At 33.9% G+C, this 16,735-nt stretch overlaps 1 protein-coding gene across 1 annotated transcript; it reads left to right on the forward strand.

Annotated features, from left to right (window-relative positions):
* Positions 1 to 4,590: 4,590 nt before the first annotated feature.
* LOC105776145 (trans-cinnamate 4-monooxygenase) lies at positions 4,591 to 7,134 on the forward strand. The gene is made up of 3 exons (XM_012598642.2): positions 4,591 to 5,426; positions 5,527 to 5,660; positions 6,335 to 7,134. Exons 1-3 carry the CDS (start codon positions 4,642 to 4,644, stop codon positions 6,931 to 6,933), a joined length of 1,518 nt encoding a protein of 505 aa, XP_012454096.1. The 5' UTR covers positions 4,591 to 4,641; the 3' UTR covers positions 6,934 to 7,134.
* The last annotated feature ends 9,601 nt before the right edge of the window (positions 7,135 to 16,735 follow it).

The following is a 16,735-nucleotide window of genomic DNA, read 5'->3' on the forward strand; positions in this document are numbered from 1 at the left end:
GATGGTGTGTAGCGGTTGGGGTTACGAATCTACATCTGAATCTGAATGTTTTGAAATTGTATTTGATGTTTTCTATTTCTGTATTTGATTCTGAGAATTGACTGGTTAATGAAAACCGAAATGACCTCTATTATGTTACTGATTAATTACAAGTGTAACTTACACACTGAGTTGTAAACTCATTTATTTTATTTTTTAGATTACATGTAAAACACAGGCTTAGGCGGGTCGGCATGGCAGGAGTTCGGTTATCTCCCTTTTAATCAACTATTGTTTTATCTAGACTTATATTATCGTGTGTTTTATTTCAGATGATTGGTTATAAGTAGATCTGTCCATGGGCCGGGCCGGGCCCACAAAAATTTTTTAGCCCATTTACTAGGCCCGGGCCCGACCCGGCCCGAAATATGGGCCTGAGATTTTACCCAGGCCCGGCCCGAAGAAAAAATATGGGCCCGAGCCCGACCCGTTTTTAATTAAAATTAAAATTAGTTTTTTTAATAAAATTAAAACTAATTGTTATTAAAATTAATTGTTAGTAAAATTATCAAATTATTAATTGTTAATTGTATTAATTGTTGTAATAAAATCTAACATTTGATTAGTAAATTTATCAAATTATTAATTGTATTAATTGTATTAGTTGTTGTAACAAAATCTAACATTTGATTAGTAAAACAAACTTGATGTTTTATTATTATTATTTTGTAACACTAGTCAAGGAAATGAAAGTAAATAAACTTAAAATAAAAAACTATTATATTTTAAAAATAAAAAAAATATATTTAATATTTTTTAGTCGGGCCGGGCCGGGCCAAAAAATCTTGCCGAGGTCTGCCCATTTTTAAACGGGCCTAAAATTTTGCCCAAGCCCATATTTCGGGCCTATATTTTTACCCAAACCCTCCCATATTTTGGGCGGGCCATCAGGTCTAGTTATAAGTTTGGATTTTTTTATGTTTGGCTTAACTATTTAGATGATTTTCGACTGTTAAACTGTGAATGATTAAAGGTTGATTTTTTCTGAAATTATTTGATGTAGCTCTCCAGACTTGGTCTTAACGTATAGGCTGGGTACGGGATGTTATAGATGACATGTCAAATTTTAATCAATGATAGTATTTTTTTTCTTAGTTTTGCAACAAACTAGTATTGATTCAGGTAACTAATCGATGCAAGAATTAAAAAAAAAAGTTATTTTAACTATTCATTTAATTTTTTCATCTCTTTTAGTTCTTGATTTTACATTGGTTGTCAAATTACCCCAAAATAAACGGAAAAATTAACGTTTGTTAACTTTGCTAACGTGGCATATACATAGATTGTCATGTGTATACCACATTAGCATTTAATTAAGTTTTTAAATTAAAATTAATAAAAATGTATGTTTAATATTTTTAAAATATTTTAATTTTTTAAAAAATTAATTAATTGTTGACGTAATAATCCACATATATGCTACATCAACAAAGTTAATAAATGTTGACTTTTCTATCTATTTTGGACTGATTTGCCAAATAACACAAGTTTAAGAGATAAAAAGGTAAAAAATAAATAAAGGGATAAAATAAATTTTTTTAAAGTTAGAGGACTAAAATTCATTATACCTTAATACTAAAATGGCAAAAATCTACTTTCAAAAATCCAACAGGACATTAATTCTCCTTTCACAAATTGACAATAATTAAAAATTATTAACTTTTTTTATCAAGCACAACATTTAATGAAGGATGAAAATTAAAATGGTAAATATGAAGGTTGACTGCACAGTTTCCAAAAATCCTACTTGGCGTGATATAAAAATTACATGTTAAAACATACAGAGACCGAAATAAATTAATTTTTCTATTACTAAATAAATTAATTTAATTTTATAGTAATAAAATAATTAAATAAATTTAAATTGCAACATTATTAATATTTATTATATAAAAAATATACTGAAAATTACTCTTTTAATTGTAATTCAATTTCAAATAAAAATTTTAAAGCTATAAACACTATTAAATAGTAAATGATAATTTTAAACCATAAATGTTAAAATTATTTTAATTTAATTTTAAAATTTTTAATAATATAAAACTAAATTTATCTATTTAATAATAATATATTTATAAAAAATATAATATTGTTTTTTAAATTTGATTCCTACTTTTGGATTTGATGGAATCTCACTTTAAAAAGCCCATGAGTAGTCAATTGAGAAGGTCTCAAGTGTCTTAGCATTTTGCTATTTTTCTTTCTTTTCATATATTTATTTTTATTCTTTTAAAACTAATATTAAAAATAATTAATTTGTAATAATGGGTTGGAAGAAAATTATTTACAAAAAATAGGTTGTTTGTTACTGTGTAAATCAGTATTGTCATTTTACCTTTTAACCAATCATTAATCAATTATTACATTAAAAAAGTTATTGATGCCATCACTATATCATGTGATATTAGTGTGTATTTTTTAAAAATATCCTAATTTTCATAGGTATACACAATGAGAGAAAAAAAGAAATTTGTATCAGGTGCCGCCAATACGAGTATTTTAAAAAAAAATACACATTGGTGTCATCTGACATGGTGATGACATCAATAAAAAAGTCTTTAAAAAAAGTAATAATTGATTAAAAATTAGATAATACCACCAATGTGTCAAGCGACACCTATTTATATTATAACAAATAACTCATTTTTATTAAATAATTTCGATTTTTTTGTAATTAATTAATATTTTATATTGTTTTTCCAGTTGAGAAGGTTTTCCTTAATTGGAAATCACAGAAAAATTACTACCAGTTTAGGAATTACAAACCAAAACTTGTTTGGACAAAATAAATTTGTCGGTCTGATTGAGGAGGTCTTTTATGGGTATGATAGGAACATCATTATGCATTGGTAATGGTGAAAATCAAGTCCTTCTGCAGTTGCAGAGCAGAGGATAAAAACCATGGCTAGTTTTGATAATCATAATCACGCACCTATTACAATTTCAACGGATCAACATTAATCAAAATTCAATGCACACTCTCACAAACATTATTGTTGGAATTTTATACGTCACTTCTAATTTTTGTAAGGTGGACACATATCTTAACACTAAATCGAAATATAAAATAATAGTTGTATTAAGCGTAATTTGTAAATTTAATTTAATCATTTTCGTTTTCATAATTTTAATATCTGTAATATATGTAAATTGTGGATTTAATCTATATTATAACTATCCCAGCTAATTATTTTCACATATTATTTACAAAAATCAGTTAATAAATTTAATGTCATCATTTACCTTAAGATTAAAATTTTGAAATTCAAAAATATAGTACCTAATAATGATCTAGTTAGTGAACATGGATAAAAACTATAAATTTACTCGTAATAAATGACTATAGCATAATCTAATTACTATAATTTGATGAAGGATAAAATCTCAAAATTCGAAAGTAAGGAGACTAAATCGATCGATTCAAAAAGTACAAAATTAAAAATTAAATCAAAGTACAAATACTAAATTCACAAATTAAACAAAATACAGGATCTAATAGCAAAATTTGAAGAAAAAAAAACAAATAAGGTTGTAGAGGCAAAGCTAAAAATTTTTTTAGGAAGACCGAGATTAAATTATATTTTTACGATAGTAAAAATATAATTTCACTATTTTAATAGATTATATTTTTATAATTTTTAAATTATTAAATCAAATTTTTATTATTTTTAGAAAGATCAAAATATAATTTTATTTTTATTTATTTAAAATTTTAAGAAATTAAAATAAAAAAATTGTATTTTTTATAAAAATAAAATAAAATTGAATCTCCTTTTTGGCATTAAGGCTATAGGGAGCAGAAAACCGGTAAACGTCATTTTCTTCTATTGTAAAACTGTGTACTTGGTGGGTGTGGCAGTCTTAGATCTTGTGAAATGTTTATATATTTTACATTAAAGTTAGGTTTAACCCATTCAAGGCATCACGATCCACAACTACCGCACACACCAAAAAAGCAAAGTGAAAAGTGAAGGTTGGATGATATCTTATTCTTATCAACATCCCATATTGAATGGGAAGAAAGTCAAAATCGGCAATTTAAGATCCATGAGCATGCCAAATTTTCAAGCTTCTACCAACTACACCTTACCCTTTCATTTTATTTCGCACCAAAATAAAATTGGAGCACATTTAAGTTATTTAGTTTTAGAGGCCACCAATTTATCAAAATGCCCAAAAATTTCAATTAAATTAAATTTTAGATTAAATTTTAATGATGCAATTTATTTCTTAACATATTAAATTTAAATTATTAAAATTTTATTTTAGATTCGAAATAACATTTAGAATACTTAGAATAAAATTCTTTCGTCACAATAATAAATAATAAAACTCCAACATGAATGTTTTAGGATACTGTGCCATTTGTCAAACTTTTTATTTATTTTTCATGTAAATTGTTTCCATAATCTATTGCGGCCTCTCTTTTCACCTACCTACCTCCCTCCCTCCCTCACCTACCCCGTCTCACTTCCACCACCCTTCTTCACCAAACCCTCCCACCCCATTTGCCTCAAACCCAAATCCAACCCACATTCTCTATAAAACTCCACCTCTCCATTCCACTTTTCCCTCAGACCCCTACCCCAGCAATTCATCATCATGGACCTCCTCTTCCTAGAGAAAGTTCTCATCTCTCTTTTCTTCACCATCATCTTTGCTATCTTAGTCTCTAAACTTCGTGGCAAGCGCTTTAAACTCCCCCCTGGCCCCCTTCCCATCCCGGTTTTCGGCAACTGGCTCCAAGTCGGCGATGACTTGAACCACCGCAACCTCACAGACTTAGCCAAGAAGTTCGGTGACATCTTCTTGCTCCGGATGGGACAACGTAACCTCGTGGTTATCTCTTCCCCAGAGCTAGCCAAAGAAGTTCTGCACACCCAAGGAGTTGAGTTCGGTTCCAGGACAAGGAATGTCGTGTTTGATATCTTCACGGGGAAAGGACAGGACATGGTTTTCACCGTGTACGGTGAGCACTGGCGCAAGATGAGAAGGATCATGACCGTCCCTTTCTTCACCAACAAGGTCGTGCAACAGTACAGACATGGATGGGAAGACGAGGCTGCCAGTGTGGTTGAAGACGTGAAGAAGAACCCAGAAGCGGCCACCAATGGGATTGTTTTAAGGAGGAGATTGCAGCTCATGATGTACAATAACATGTATAGGATCATGTTTGATAGGAGGTTTGAAAGTGAGGATGATCCTTTGTTTGTTAAGCTCAAGGCTTTAAATGGAGAAAGAAGTAGATTAGCACAAAGCTTTGAGTACAACTATGGTGATTTTATCCCCATTTTGAGGCCATTCTTGAGAGGGTATTTGAAGTTATGCAAGGAAGTGAAGGAAATCAGATTGCAGCTTTTCAGGGACCATTTCCTTGAGGAGAGGAAGTAAGTTTTTGATTCCCTTGTTAATTGAATTTTCTGCTAGTTTTTGCTGATCATCAAAATCTAGTACTTAATTGAGGTAATGGGAATTTAACCCTTGCAGGAAGCTTGCAAGCACAAAAAGAACTGACAACAATGCTTTGAAATGTGCCATTGATCACATTCTTGATGCTCAACGGAAGGGAGAGATCAATGAAGACAATGTTCTTTACATTGTTGAGAATATCAATGTTGCTGGTAAGATTGTTGGGTTCTTCTCTTCTTTGTTGCCTTTAGATTTGAAAATTTCAGCTGAACCAAAAGTCAATTTAGTAAAAGGTCAAAATCATGTAGGTCAAAATCATGTATGCTTGTTACCAATTACCAACACTTTTTGGTACACCTAGAAAACTTTTAACCCAAAAACAAAGCAAAAAATTTATATATATATATATATATATATATATATATATATATATATAAAATAAAGCAAGCAATTACATTTCTCAAGATGTCAACTTGTCAACAGAAAATTTAAGGTAAGGGTAAAATTATATATAAATAAATGGCACTTTTACCATTGATAATAACATCTACCTGCAAGTCTTATTGTACAATTTTGGATTTTTAAGGCAAATGGCTTAATTCTGAAGTACTGAATGTGGTCAAATTGTTGCCAAGTGGATGCTTTGCTGGAAGGTGGGATCAGTCCCACCAACCAGCCAAATTGGGTTACAACTTACCATATCTTATTAGTTCCTACCATATATGTCCGAGAAAATAAAAGCATGCCAACTCATTGGTTATTGGTTGAATATTTTTTTTTTGGTACGAGAAAAGTAGTTAGATATGTATATACATATATGTGTTAGTACTTGGTCAAATACCAAATCTGGTTGACTCAAGAAGTTTCATATTGATGATACATACAGCTATTGAAACAACCTTATGGTCAATTGAATGGGGCATTGCTGAGCTTGTGAACCATCCTGAGATCCAGCAGAAACTCCGCAACGAAATCGACACCGTCCTAGGACCCGGCGTGCAGGTTACCGAACCCGACACCCATAAGCTTCCATATCTGCAGGCAGTGATCAAGGAGACTCTCAGGCTCCGAATGGCCATCCCTCTACTAGTCCCACACATGAACCTCCATGATGCAAAGCTTGGTGGGTATGACATCCCTGCAGAGAGTAAGATCCTTGTGAATGCATGGTGGTTAGCCAATAACCCGGCTCACTGGAAGAACCCAGAAGAGTTCCGGCCCGAAAGGTTTTTCGAGGAGGAATCGAAGGTAGAAGCAAATGGGAATGACTTCAGGTATCTTCCATTTGGTGTTGGAAGGAGGAGCTGTCCAGGGATTATTTTGGCACTGCCAATCCTAGGGATCACATTGGGACGTTTGGTGCAGAATTTTGAGCTATTGCCTCCAAAGGGGCAGTCTAAGCTTGATACATCGGAGAAAGGTGGACAGTTCAGTCTGCATATTCTGAAGCATTCAACCATTGTTGCAAAGCCAAGGGTGTTTTGATTTAACAAGTCTTTCGAAAATATGAACTTGCATTTAGCTTTGTTGGGTATTAATTTGTAAGATCCATGCGTTGTTTGATAAAATCAATCTCTTCATAAAGCTTTTATGTATTGATATTTTAGTTTTCATGGTGTGGAAACACAGACCCGATCATGGTCAAATATGTTTTGGAGATGAGCATCAATTGGTTCAGTTCTATAATTTGATTACTAAGTGCAAGTAGGCTAAATTTAATAGACAACATTTCCTATATATCTATCATATAGTAACTATACTATATATCAAATTACTTTTAATTATATCAAATGACTTTTAATTGTGATGGTGTAACTGATCAGCTCGACACAAACTTAATTAGAAAACATAAAATATTATTTTTTTAGCAAACAACAATTATTACTATTATGACACTATATATCTTTTAATAATTTATATAAAACCCTTAAAATAATCTATTTACAAAACATAATATTAAGATTTTAACTTACCCATTAAGGTAAAAAATCTCAACCATTAATCTCAACCACTATGACATCATAATGTTATGTATCACTTATCTCTCGTATTATTCTAAATTAAAAATATTTAAATAAGAATTTAGATCAATGTCTATTAAAAAAAACTTGGATTGAGGTTTTCCATTGATGTTAAAGTATATATTGGTAGAATTGGTTGTCTGTTGGCCATGATTTTGTTTTTTTAAACTCTAAGTTTTATAAAATCAACTAAGAAAACAATTATAGAGACAAAAAAAAAAAAAGAGATGAATCTAGCCCTGAGCGAGTAGGCTCCTTCATACATTCAACCTACTATTCAATAGACTCAATGTAGAATAACAACCAACAACTAGAACATTATATAAAAAGAAAGGGAATATAGTCGGTCATGGTAGTGAACATGAGACAATGGCCACCCTGGTAAGAGCATGAACATCTTTGTTAGTATATCTACAAGTCCAACTGAAGGGCAAATTCTAAAAAGAATTCTGAAAGGATCATGACAATCAACAACCAAAACATCAAACTCAAAGGAGGCAACTTTAGAAGAAATAAAAGCACTAAAAATCTCAAGTGCATCCATCTCTATATCACCAAAATAAGAGTAAGATTTTTCAACCATGACAGGGCCTCACGAAGAGAAAAAAAAAACCTAAGCTATGATAATGAACACCTAAAAGACCACAAAAAAAATTATGATCTTTCAAAATAGCAGCAAACACAATCAACTTTCTGGAAGAGAGCACAATAGCATCTACATTACACTTAAGCCGTCCAACTGCCTCCAACATCCTTATCCTCTCATGCATCCCAGTGAATTGTTGCAAATCAAAAAGAAGATTTTGAAAGGTTTGTTATTGCCCTAATATAATGAGGGTTGTGCTTGTTAATGCTGGGTATAATATCTAGGTGGGGTATTGTGTTGGACTTGGTGCCCTAGTGTAGTATTTTCATTTATGTACACTTGTAATTTTTTCGAATAGTTTGATTTAATAAAATTATTCATGAATTACATTAATACCCTTTGTATAATGTCCACACATGATTTTTGCATGTAAAGAAAAATATAAGCAAATATTAGTTCACTGGTTGTCTAATGTTTAACTAATACTATGTGGTATTATGATAAACTGTAAAAGTAACATAGTTTAATCCCATTCTTAATGCATTTTTTGATGATTAATTATGCAAATTAGTGAATTTGATGCTCTTAATCCTTTAAATTCATGTTTCTATACTTAGGAGAGCATTTGGGAGTGAAAGAAGCGAAAAACGAGCCAAAATCAGACAAATAAAGCTGTTTTCAGGATCCACACGGCCTGGGCATTTCCATACGGGCTGGCCACATGCCCGTGTGAGCCACACAGGCTGGCCATGCGCCTATGTGCCAGCCCGTGTTGATTTCGCGCCCTACTTCCCAAATACACGGAAAAACCTAATTTTTAGGCTTTCTGAGCATTCTAAAGTCTATAAATACCAATTAAAAGAATGCCTAAGGGGGCACTCAGAGAATATTGAAGAAAACACTCGAAGAATGCCATTGGAATCAACTCGGAAGTGAATCTCCATCAATATCGAAGATTTCCTTTTAATTTCTTTTGAAGTTTTATTGAGTTTCTTTATGTCTTGTGGTTATCCTAACTTTGAGATGTTTCTATTCAAGATCATGAACTAAATTCCCTAGATACCTAGGGAAGATGAAACCTATGATGAATCTTATTATTTGATTTCTGATTTACATGATAAATACTTGATTCTTGTTCTTAATTATGTATACTTATTTCTTATTTTAATATTTCTAAAATATTAATTCATGTTTAATGTGCTTATTTCAGTGGAAAAAAAAGTCATTGTTTAAGAGTAGATCTAGCATAATTGAGTGAGTTGCATGCAACCCTAGTAATCAGACGACATAAATCTACTGGATTAGAGTCAAATCTAATAGGGGAATCCATAGATCGAGTTAATGTGGCAATAGGGGTTTTAATTAGAAAGATATTTCAATTATTCAACCTAGAGTCAATTATTCTTACTCTCGAAAGAGATCTTAACATAATTTAGGGATTTCTACAGATCAAGACACAAACGAATAAATCGTTTAATTCAGATTCAAAATAATAGGTGAAGTCTAGGTGGATTCTTTCCTGGGTATTGTATTTCTCTTTGGTTATCTTCGTTTATTTTCCTATTTTATTCTCTGTCATATTCTTAGTTAAATTAGATTAGTAAATTTAGATTAAAATAATCACTCCAATTTATCACCTAAATAATAGAAAAACGGTAATTACTAATACTTTTAGTCCTCATGGATACAATATTCCCTACTCACTATAGTTATACTATTGTTCGATAGGTGCGCTTGCCTTTGTCATAATTATAATTAGTTTAGTGATCATTATATTATGTGGTCGAATTGTAATACGGAAAGACAATTTATACTAGTAGATGAACCTAAATATCTTCTTAGTTCAATCGGAAATGAGAAAACCGATTGAAATGTTGTCTATCAGGTCTAATTAGGTAGATGCTTTGTGTTGGGCGTCGAAACAGATGACTCCCAGAAGATAAAGATATAAATGTGACTGACTGGACTGACAGTACATTGAACAGGACCCAAGAAGAATAGATTCTAAATTCGCTTGTGGATTTATTAACTTTTGATGTTCATAGTGTGGCATACATTAATCCTTAGTGGATGATGGACTATGCATGCATGACTCATATACTTTGATTTAAGTAAAAGCTTGAGTTCCAAAAGATAAGGAATAGAAAGTTGTTGCGCTGGGTATAAAACTTCTATAATATGTAGCATCATTCATAATAGTGGAATTCATAATCCAATACATGGGTAAGTGATATCATCTCATTGGCATTACATGATAGATGAAAATTAAACATGGTCATGAGTCATTCGTCTTTGTGGTGAATGAGTTAATTACTATTTGATAGTAATTAACTTTTTATGAAATAAGATGTAATGGTTACCATAAGATAACATAGGATCATATTGGGAGAGTGGATTTATCCCAAAGAGACTAAGGATATCTTATGAGGGTAACACACTTATGACAAGGTCATTGGACGAGCACTGACCGAGTAGCTTTCGTAATGGTATGTCATTAGAGGAAGCATAGTCACGATACTATAGTGGAAGGACTTCGTGACTAAATGAGTTTATAATTAATAGGTGAAAAGTTTGAACTTAATTATAAATCATTTGAGTCCTAATCACATATGTCCAATCAGTCCCTCCGCTAGCTCATTGAAATTAGAAATAAATTGTATGTTAATGAACAAAATGAATAGAAATGATAAAGTTAGAGAAATGAGAAACATTCGAAATGAATGTGATTTTCTAACTAAGTGTGGAAATGACTTGAAAATTAATTTATAGTTTTTGAATTATTAATTAACAAATTAATTAATTGAAGTTAAAAATATAATTAAATTAACTTGTCATCATGAATCTGCTGAAAGTAGAAAATTATATATATTTTCTCATAGATTCTTGTACAAGAAAGTTGTTATGATTTTAATGATTAAGAATCAGGTTGAGAAATTTATTTAATTGTGAAATTTATTTATTTAAATTAATTTATGATGTTTATTTTAGAAAAAAAATGTACTGAGTTTGATTGAATTATAAAGTACTGGTTAAAAGTTTAAGAAACACTTATAATTGGACTTGATACAGTAGATGTCTCAAAGCCCCTCATATTGAAAATAAGGGACGACAAACACTAGTATGTTAAACTAGGGTTGTTGCCCCTCTCTTTCCTAGTTTAACTAAGAGATTGTTTCTCTATTAAATAGGCATTAAATTTTTCTACTAATTCAACAAGAGTTTCACTTCTTCTCCTTATAAATAGATGACACCGATAGGGATAAAAACAAAATAAATTACACAACTTTGAGATATTGTTATTTTGCTAAAAAATATTGAGAATTTATTTCTAAGTATAAATTTTATTTTTCAAGGATAATAGTTCTACTAGCTTCTATTAGAGAGAGTTTCACTTTCTCACTGAAAGTAAAGTAAATAATTTTTTGTTCTGTATTTGATTCGAATTTGTTTGAGCCCATACTCGAAGCAGTTTGTGGTACGAGAATAGCGGAGAAGGCCGTTCTATTGAAAGCTGATAATGACCATCTGGCTACACATGTGCGATTTCGAGAAAAGATTATTAATATAAATATCACAAGTAGACTTGATTTTCAATATTTTATTTTTCTGTTATGTAAGAAAACGATTTTCGAACTGAATTTTTTTCAACATATTGGTAGTACTAAAGGTAACCTCCATAGTAAGGATGATGAAGATCATAAGCACCATATAGGTCTTGAGGAGAACTTGGTTGAGGAAGTGGTTTGGTATGTTGTCATTTAGTATTGGTTTAGGGTTGATTTTAGGTTATTTGTAGTTGGGTTTGAGTTTGCTGTTGATCCTGGTCTTTTTTTCTGGGTTTGTAGGAGCATCGATGGTGGAATGAGTCATGTTCAATCCACACTCATAACACCAATTATTGATGCTAAGAGGTGACGTGGAAAAGATCATGATAAAAGTTGAGGTCAATTCACCTTATAGGGGTAGAGAGTCGTACTTTTTTTGTGGTGGAGATGGTTGAGATTTGAGGGTGGAGAGGAATAAGAGAGGAAATGAAGGAGAGAGATGAGAATGCTAGGTGAGAGAATGAGTAAATGTATCCCTTCTCAGGGTGAGAGAAGGTTCATATGGGTTGGCCTCAAGGGGCACGTAGTAACCTCTGGTTGGCCAATTAGTCTTTTCTAATATTTTTCTTAGGTGGGAAATATAACATCACCTAAGTTGTAGGGTATGTAGGTAACAAGTGATGATTGTATTAGAGGCCAAGTTGGAAGAGATGGGAATCTACGACCGTGTTGTAACAAAGGTGCACCCCTCGACAAAGGTGTTGGTGATAGGCAAAATGGTTGTGGTTGAGGCAAAGATTGAGCTTGAGGTTAAGGCAAAAGTACAGGTGTTCTTGTTGAAGATGCCCAAGCTATTGTACTAGTGTCACGGGCTGCAGTTCAAAGCCCGTGACCATCGTACCAAATGTATTCAATAGAGGTTTATTGCTCAGATGGGGATCATTTGGCCTACGAGAACTGGCCCGATTCAAAGAGCTATTGGAGAAGCCTGTCAGATTGAAGCCTGGTTGGCCCAATAACGAAAAAATGGCAACTTAGGCTAATATAGTAACTAATCTTAGAAGATAGAGGGAATCATATCTTGTAAAGATTGGATTAGATTTGATATGGAATATCTTGTAAATCTCTAAAATAAAGGGATATGGTTAATCTCGTCCGTCGATGTAAATGTATCTTGACTGTCAGTTTTGGGGGAGCTCAACTATACATAGAAAGCCTCCCACTCAGTTGTACTCACTCTATTCATTGTTTAATTATTCTTTGTGAATAAGAGAATTGAGAGCATTTACTCAAACACTTTGCGTGCGCTCTTTCTATTGTTCTTTGTTGGTCTCCTTTTGGCATAAATTACTTCCGCTTTTCAATTTGGTGTGTTAGAGGAGTTCTTAAGAAATCTTCACTTGAGTTAAGGCTAACTTAAGCGAGTTTGGAAAAATGGATCGTCTAAGGCCTCACGGATTATGAGATGAAAGGTCTAGCCCCGTGACAAATAGTATCTGAGCTGTAGGTTTGAACCAAGTGATATCTAAGTTATTGGTTCGAAAGTACCGTTGGGATGTTGAAAGAAGAGTTCGAACAAAGATGGGCGAGAAATTTTTTGAGGGAGATGTTGTCGGCTGTTGAGGACTGCGTGGGTAAACTTGAAGAGTCCATGGAGGATGCAAAAGAGTCAGATAATGCGCTTGAGGAAAGCATTGAAGACTTGAGAGAACAGTATAGGGACTTTGTGACCATGTGTCTCACTTCCCACAAAGATAGTATGCAAGAGTTGCTAGATTCCTAAAGGAAGAAGCTGACGGAGAGGAACGATGCTCTCGAGGCCATGATGATGACTCTGAAGGGGAAAATAATGGCCACGACGAGGGCTTTGAGCACAAGAATAAAGGAGCTCGAGGGAGAGCTGGCCTTGTGGTGAGTAGCCGTGGGGAAGGGAGTGTTAAGTGCAGCACTCAGTAACGAGGATGTCCTAAAGCCAAAAGAGTTTGTGGGGACAAGGTCTGCATGTGATGTGGATAATTTCTTGTGGATGATGGAAAAGTACTTCCGTGCCAAAGGCATAGTGGATGATGCGGTTAAGGTAAATACTGCTTCAATGTTTCAATACGAGTTAAAGGGATAGTTTTACCCAGAATTTACCGAGGAAGAAGCTCGATCACAGTTACAAGGGATAATGCAACAGGGCACAGTTGGGGAGTATGTACGAGAGTTTAAGGAACTCATACTCTAAGTTTTAGATGTGACCAAGAAAGAAGCATTACTTGCTTTTCAGAATAGATTGAAGCCGTGGGTCAGGCAGGAGGTGGAACAAAGAGGTGTCCAAAAGCTGTCGGAAGCCATGACGATAGTTGAGTCTGTGGTCAAGCTTGGTCTAGGGAAAGACAAGCTTGGGTCTTCCAAGTCCGAGAAAAATGGCGTATATGAAATGGATCACAAGGAAGATATGGTTGATGGAAATGACAACGGCGACAGTGGTAGTAATGGGAAACCACAAGTTAGGAAAAAGAAACCCAAGAGGAAAATGGACAAGCTGAAATGCTTTCTCTGTGACGGTCCACACATGTTGAAGAAATGTCTGAAGAAATCTGTGCTTAAGAAAAAGTCAGTGGGTAAGGCCTTGGTACTTGGTTCGAGCGCAAGGGGCGTCGAAGCCAAGGAGGTGGAAAGCGAGAAGAAGCCAGTGGAGTGCTTCTTGTGTCATGGTCCGTATAGGTTACAGAAGTGTGCAAGAAAGTCTGTCATCGAAGGGAACGATGGAGCAGAAAATGAGGCTAAGAAGATTGGCTGGGGCAAGAAAAAAGTCGTAGCCAAGAGGGCAAAGAGGAGTAAAAAGAAGCGAGTAAAGTACTTTTTGTGCCGTGATCGGCGTGAGTTACGGAACTGTCTAAAGCAAGTCAGAGTCAAAAGAAAGGCAACGTCTGAGCTTGGTGAGTCATCGGAGGGGCTTCCACCCAAAGAAGAGGTGAGTTTGTCATTGGACTTAGAGGAAAAAGTTACGATGAAAACAGTGAAGCTGGGACCAATGAGACTCAAATTGAGTGAAGCGTCAGAGTTGGCCGAGTCATCGACAAGGCTTCCACCTATGGGAGAGGTGGGTGGTGCATCGAACATTAAGAAAAAAGAAGTGATGCATGAGGGACAGTTGACCAGAGTAAATGCAAAGTTACATTCCGATCATTTTGATAGTGTGTTGCATTCTAACTTGTTAACTTGGCAATAACGTCGGGGCCTTTTCGAAGTGCTTGAGAAAAGAGGTTGAGAGATTGTGGGTAAAGTAAAGCCAAGTGTTATGAATCATGAGGATTCTATTTGAGTCAAGTTAGAATGTGGACAAGAGAGTGACATAACTTCTTGTTATCGAGATGTACAAATGAGTAGGACGGTTCGAGTTAAGAAGCGACATAAGCCGACGCAAAAGTCTCGAAAGAAGGGAAAGGCTACGGCGTCAAGACGAGATCGAGGCGAATCAAGTTAGTGTCATTCATAAGTCGCAACGAGGATGTTACGAGAAAGGGTGAGGGAGAATGTCACGGGTCGCAGTTCAAAACCCAGGACCATCGCACCAAATGCATCCAATGGAGGTCTATTGTTCAAATGGGGATTATTTGGCCCACGAGAATTGGCCCAATTCAAAGAGCTATTAGAGAAGCCTGTCAGATTGAAGCCTGGTTGGCCTGATAACGAAGAAATGGCAACTTAGGCTAATGTGGTAACTAATTTTAGAAGATAGAATGAATCATATCTTGCAAAGATTAGATTAGATTTGATATGACATATCTTGAAAATCCCTAAAATAAAGGGATATAGTTAATCTTGTTCGTCGATGTAAATGTATCTTGACCGTCGATTTTAGGGGAGCTCAACTATAAATAGAAAGCCTCCCCCTCAGTTGTACTCACTCCATTCATTGTTTAATTATTCTTTATGAATAAGAGAATTGAGAGCATTTACTAAAACACTTTGCGTGTGCTCTTTCTATTATTCTTTGTTGGTCTTCTTTTGGCATAAATCGCTTCCGCTCTTCAATTTGGTGCCTTGGAGATGTTCTTAAGGAATCCTCACTTAAGTTAAGGCTAACTTAGGCGAGTTTGGACGAACAGATTGCCTAAGGTCGTATGGATTGCGAGACAAAATGTCTAGCCCCGTGACACTAGTTGGTCCGAACGGTAGACCCAACTTTGTAGATAGAAAGGTTAATTTTAGATTTCTCTAGATGATGGATGGAGATTCAATGCATCAAGTAGACCAAGGAAAATAATTTTTTGGTATCCTTTTTCTTGAGTATTAAATGTATATGCGACTTTTGATTAAATAAATTTAAAAACTTCTTAATGTTTATTTTCATTCATTTCGTTTAGAGTTTAGTGTTTTGACCATTTATTTGAATGTATACTAGACATCAACTTGATGAAAATTTTTACTAGAATAGTAAAATTTCACATCACCTAAACTCTAAATTGTTTTAATTACATAATAGTAATATAATTATGAATTTATGGGAAAAAATACATAAATCAATTCTCTAATTCTACAAAAAGGATCCCTAACTCGTGATTGATCTAAGCTTCTAATACAACAATTTACATATGGTAGATATATTGTTTATGCCACGATGATTAAAAAGGTTGTAACATTGTGTATATAAACATTGTCTTTTTTTTCTTAGACTCTTACACTGTGTTTGGTTCAGTGTAATCTCTAATCATTACGCCCCGATTACGCGCCTATTCTATTACTGGTCTATTCCAGCGTTTGGTTCACTGTAATAGGCATTACACGGCTATTACAATATGGATCTAAGCCCTCAAAATCCCCGATTTTCTATTCCCTTCCCAAATCTCAGATTCCCTATTACGTCCGGCTTCCCTTCCCAAGTCTCTGTTTTACCCTCCCTCCCTCTCCTTTTTCTGTCCCCATCTTTTCTCCTCCCATTTCCCACTGCTTCATTTTTTCTCTCGGAGCACGTCTGGTTTTTGAATCTTGAGGTATGAATCAACGTTTGGTTAAAATGTTTATGATTTGCTTGTTTAAAGTTTTCTAGATCTTTTTCTATATCTATAGTTTCTGCTACTTCTATTTCTTTATTTTTCTTTTTGGTGCTAAATACATTTCAATTATTTTCCGATTTGGAATTAGGG

The sequence above is a fragment of the Gossypium raimondii genome, chromosome 10 (genome assembly GCF_025698545.1).
Source record: "Gossypium raimondii isolate GPD5lz chromosome 10, ASM2569854v1, whole genome shotgun sequence".
Taxonomy (NCBI): domain Eukaryota; kingdom Viridiplantae; phylum Streptophyta; class Magnoliopsida; order Malvales; family Malvaceae; genus Gossypium; species Gossypium raimondii.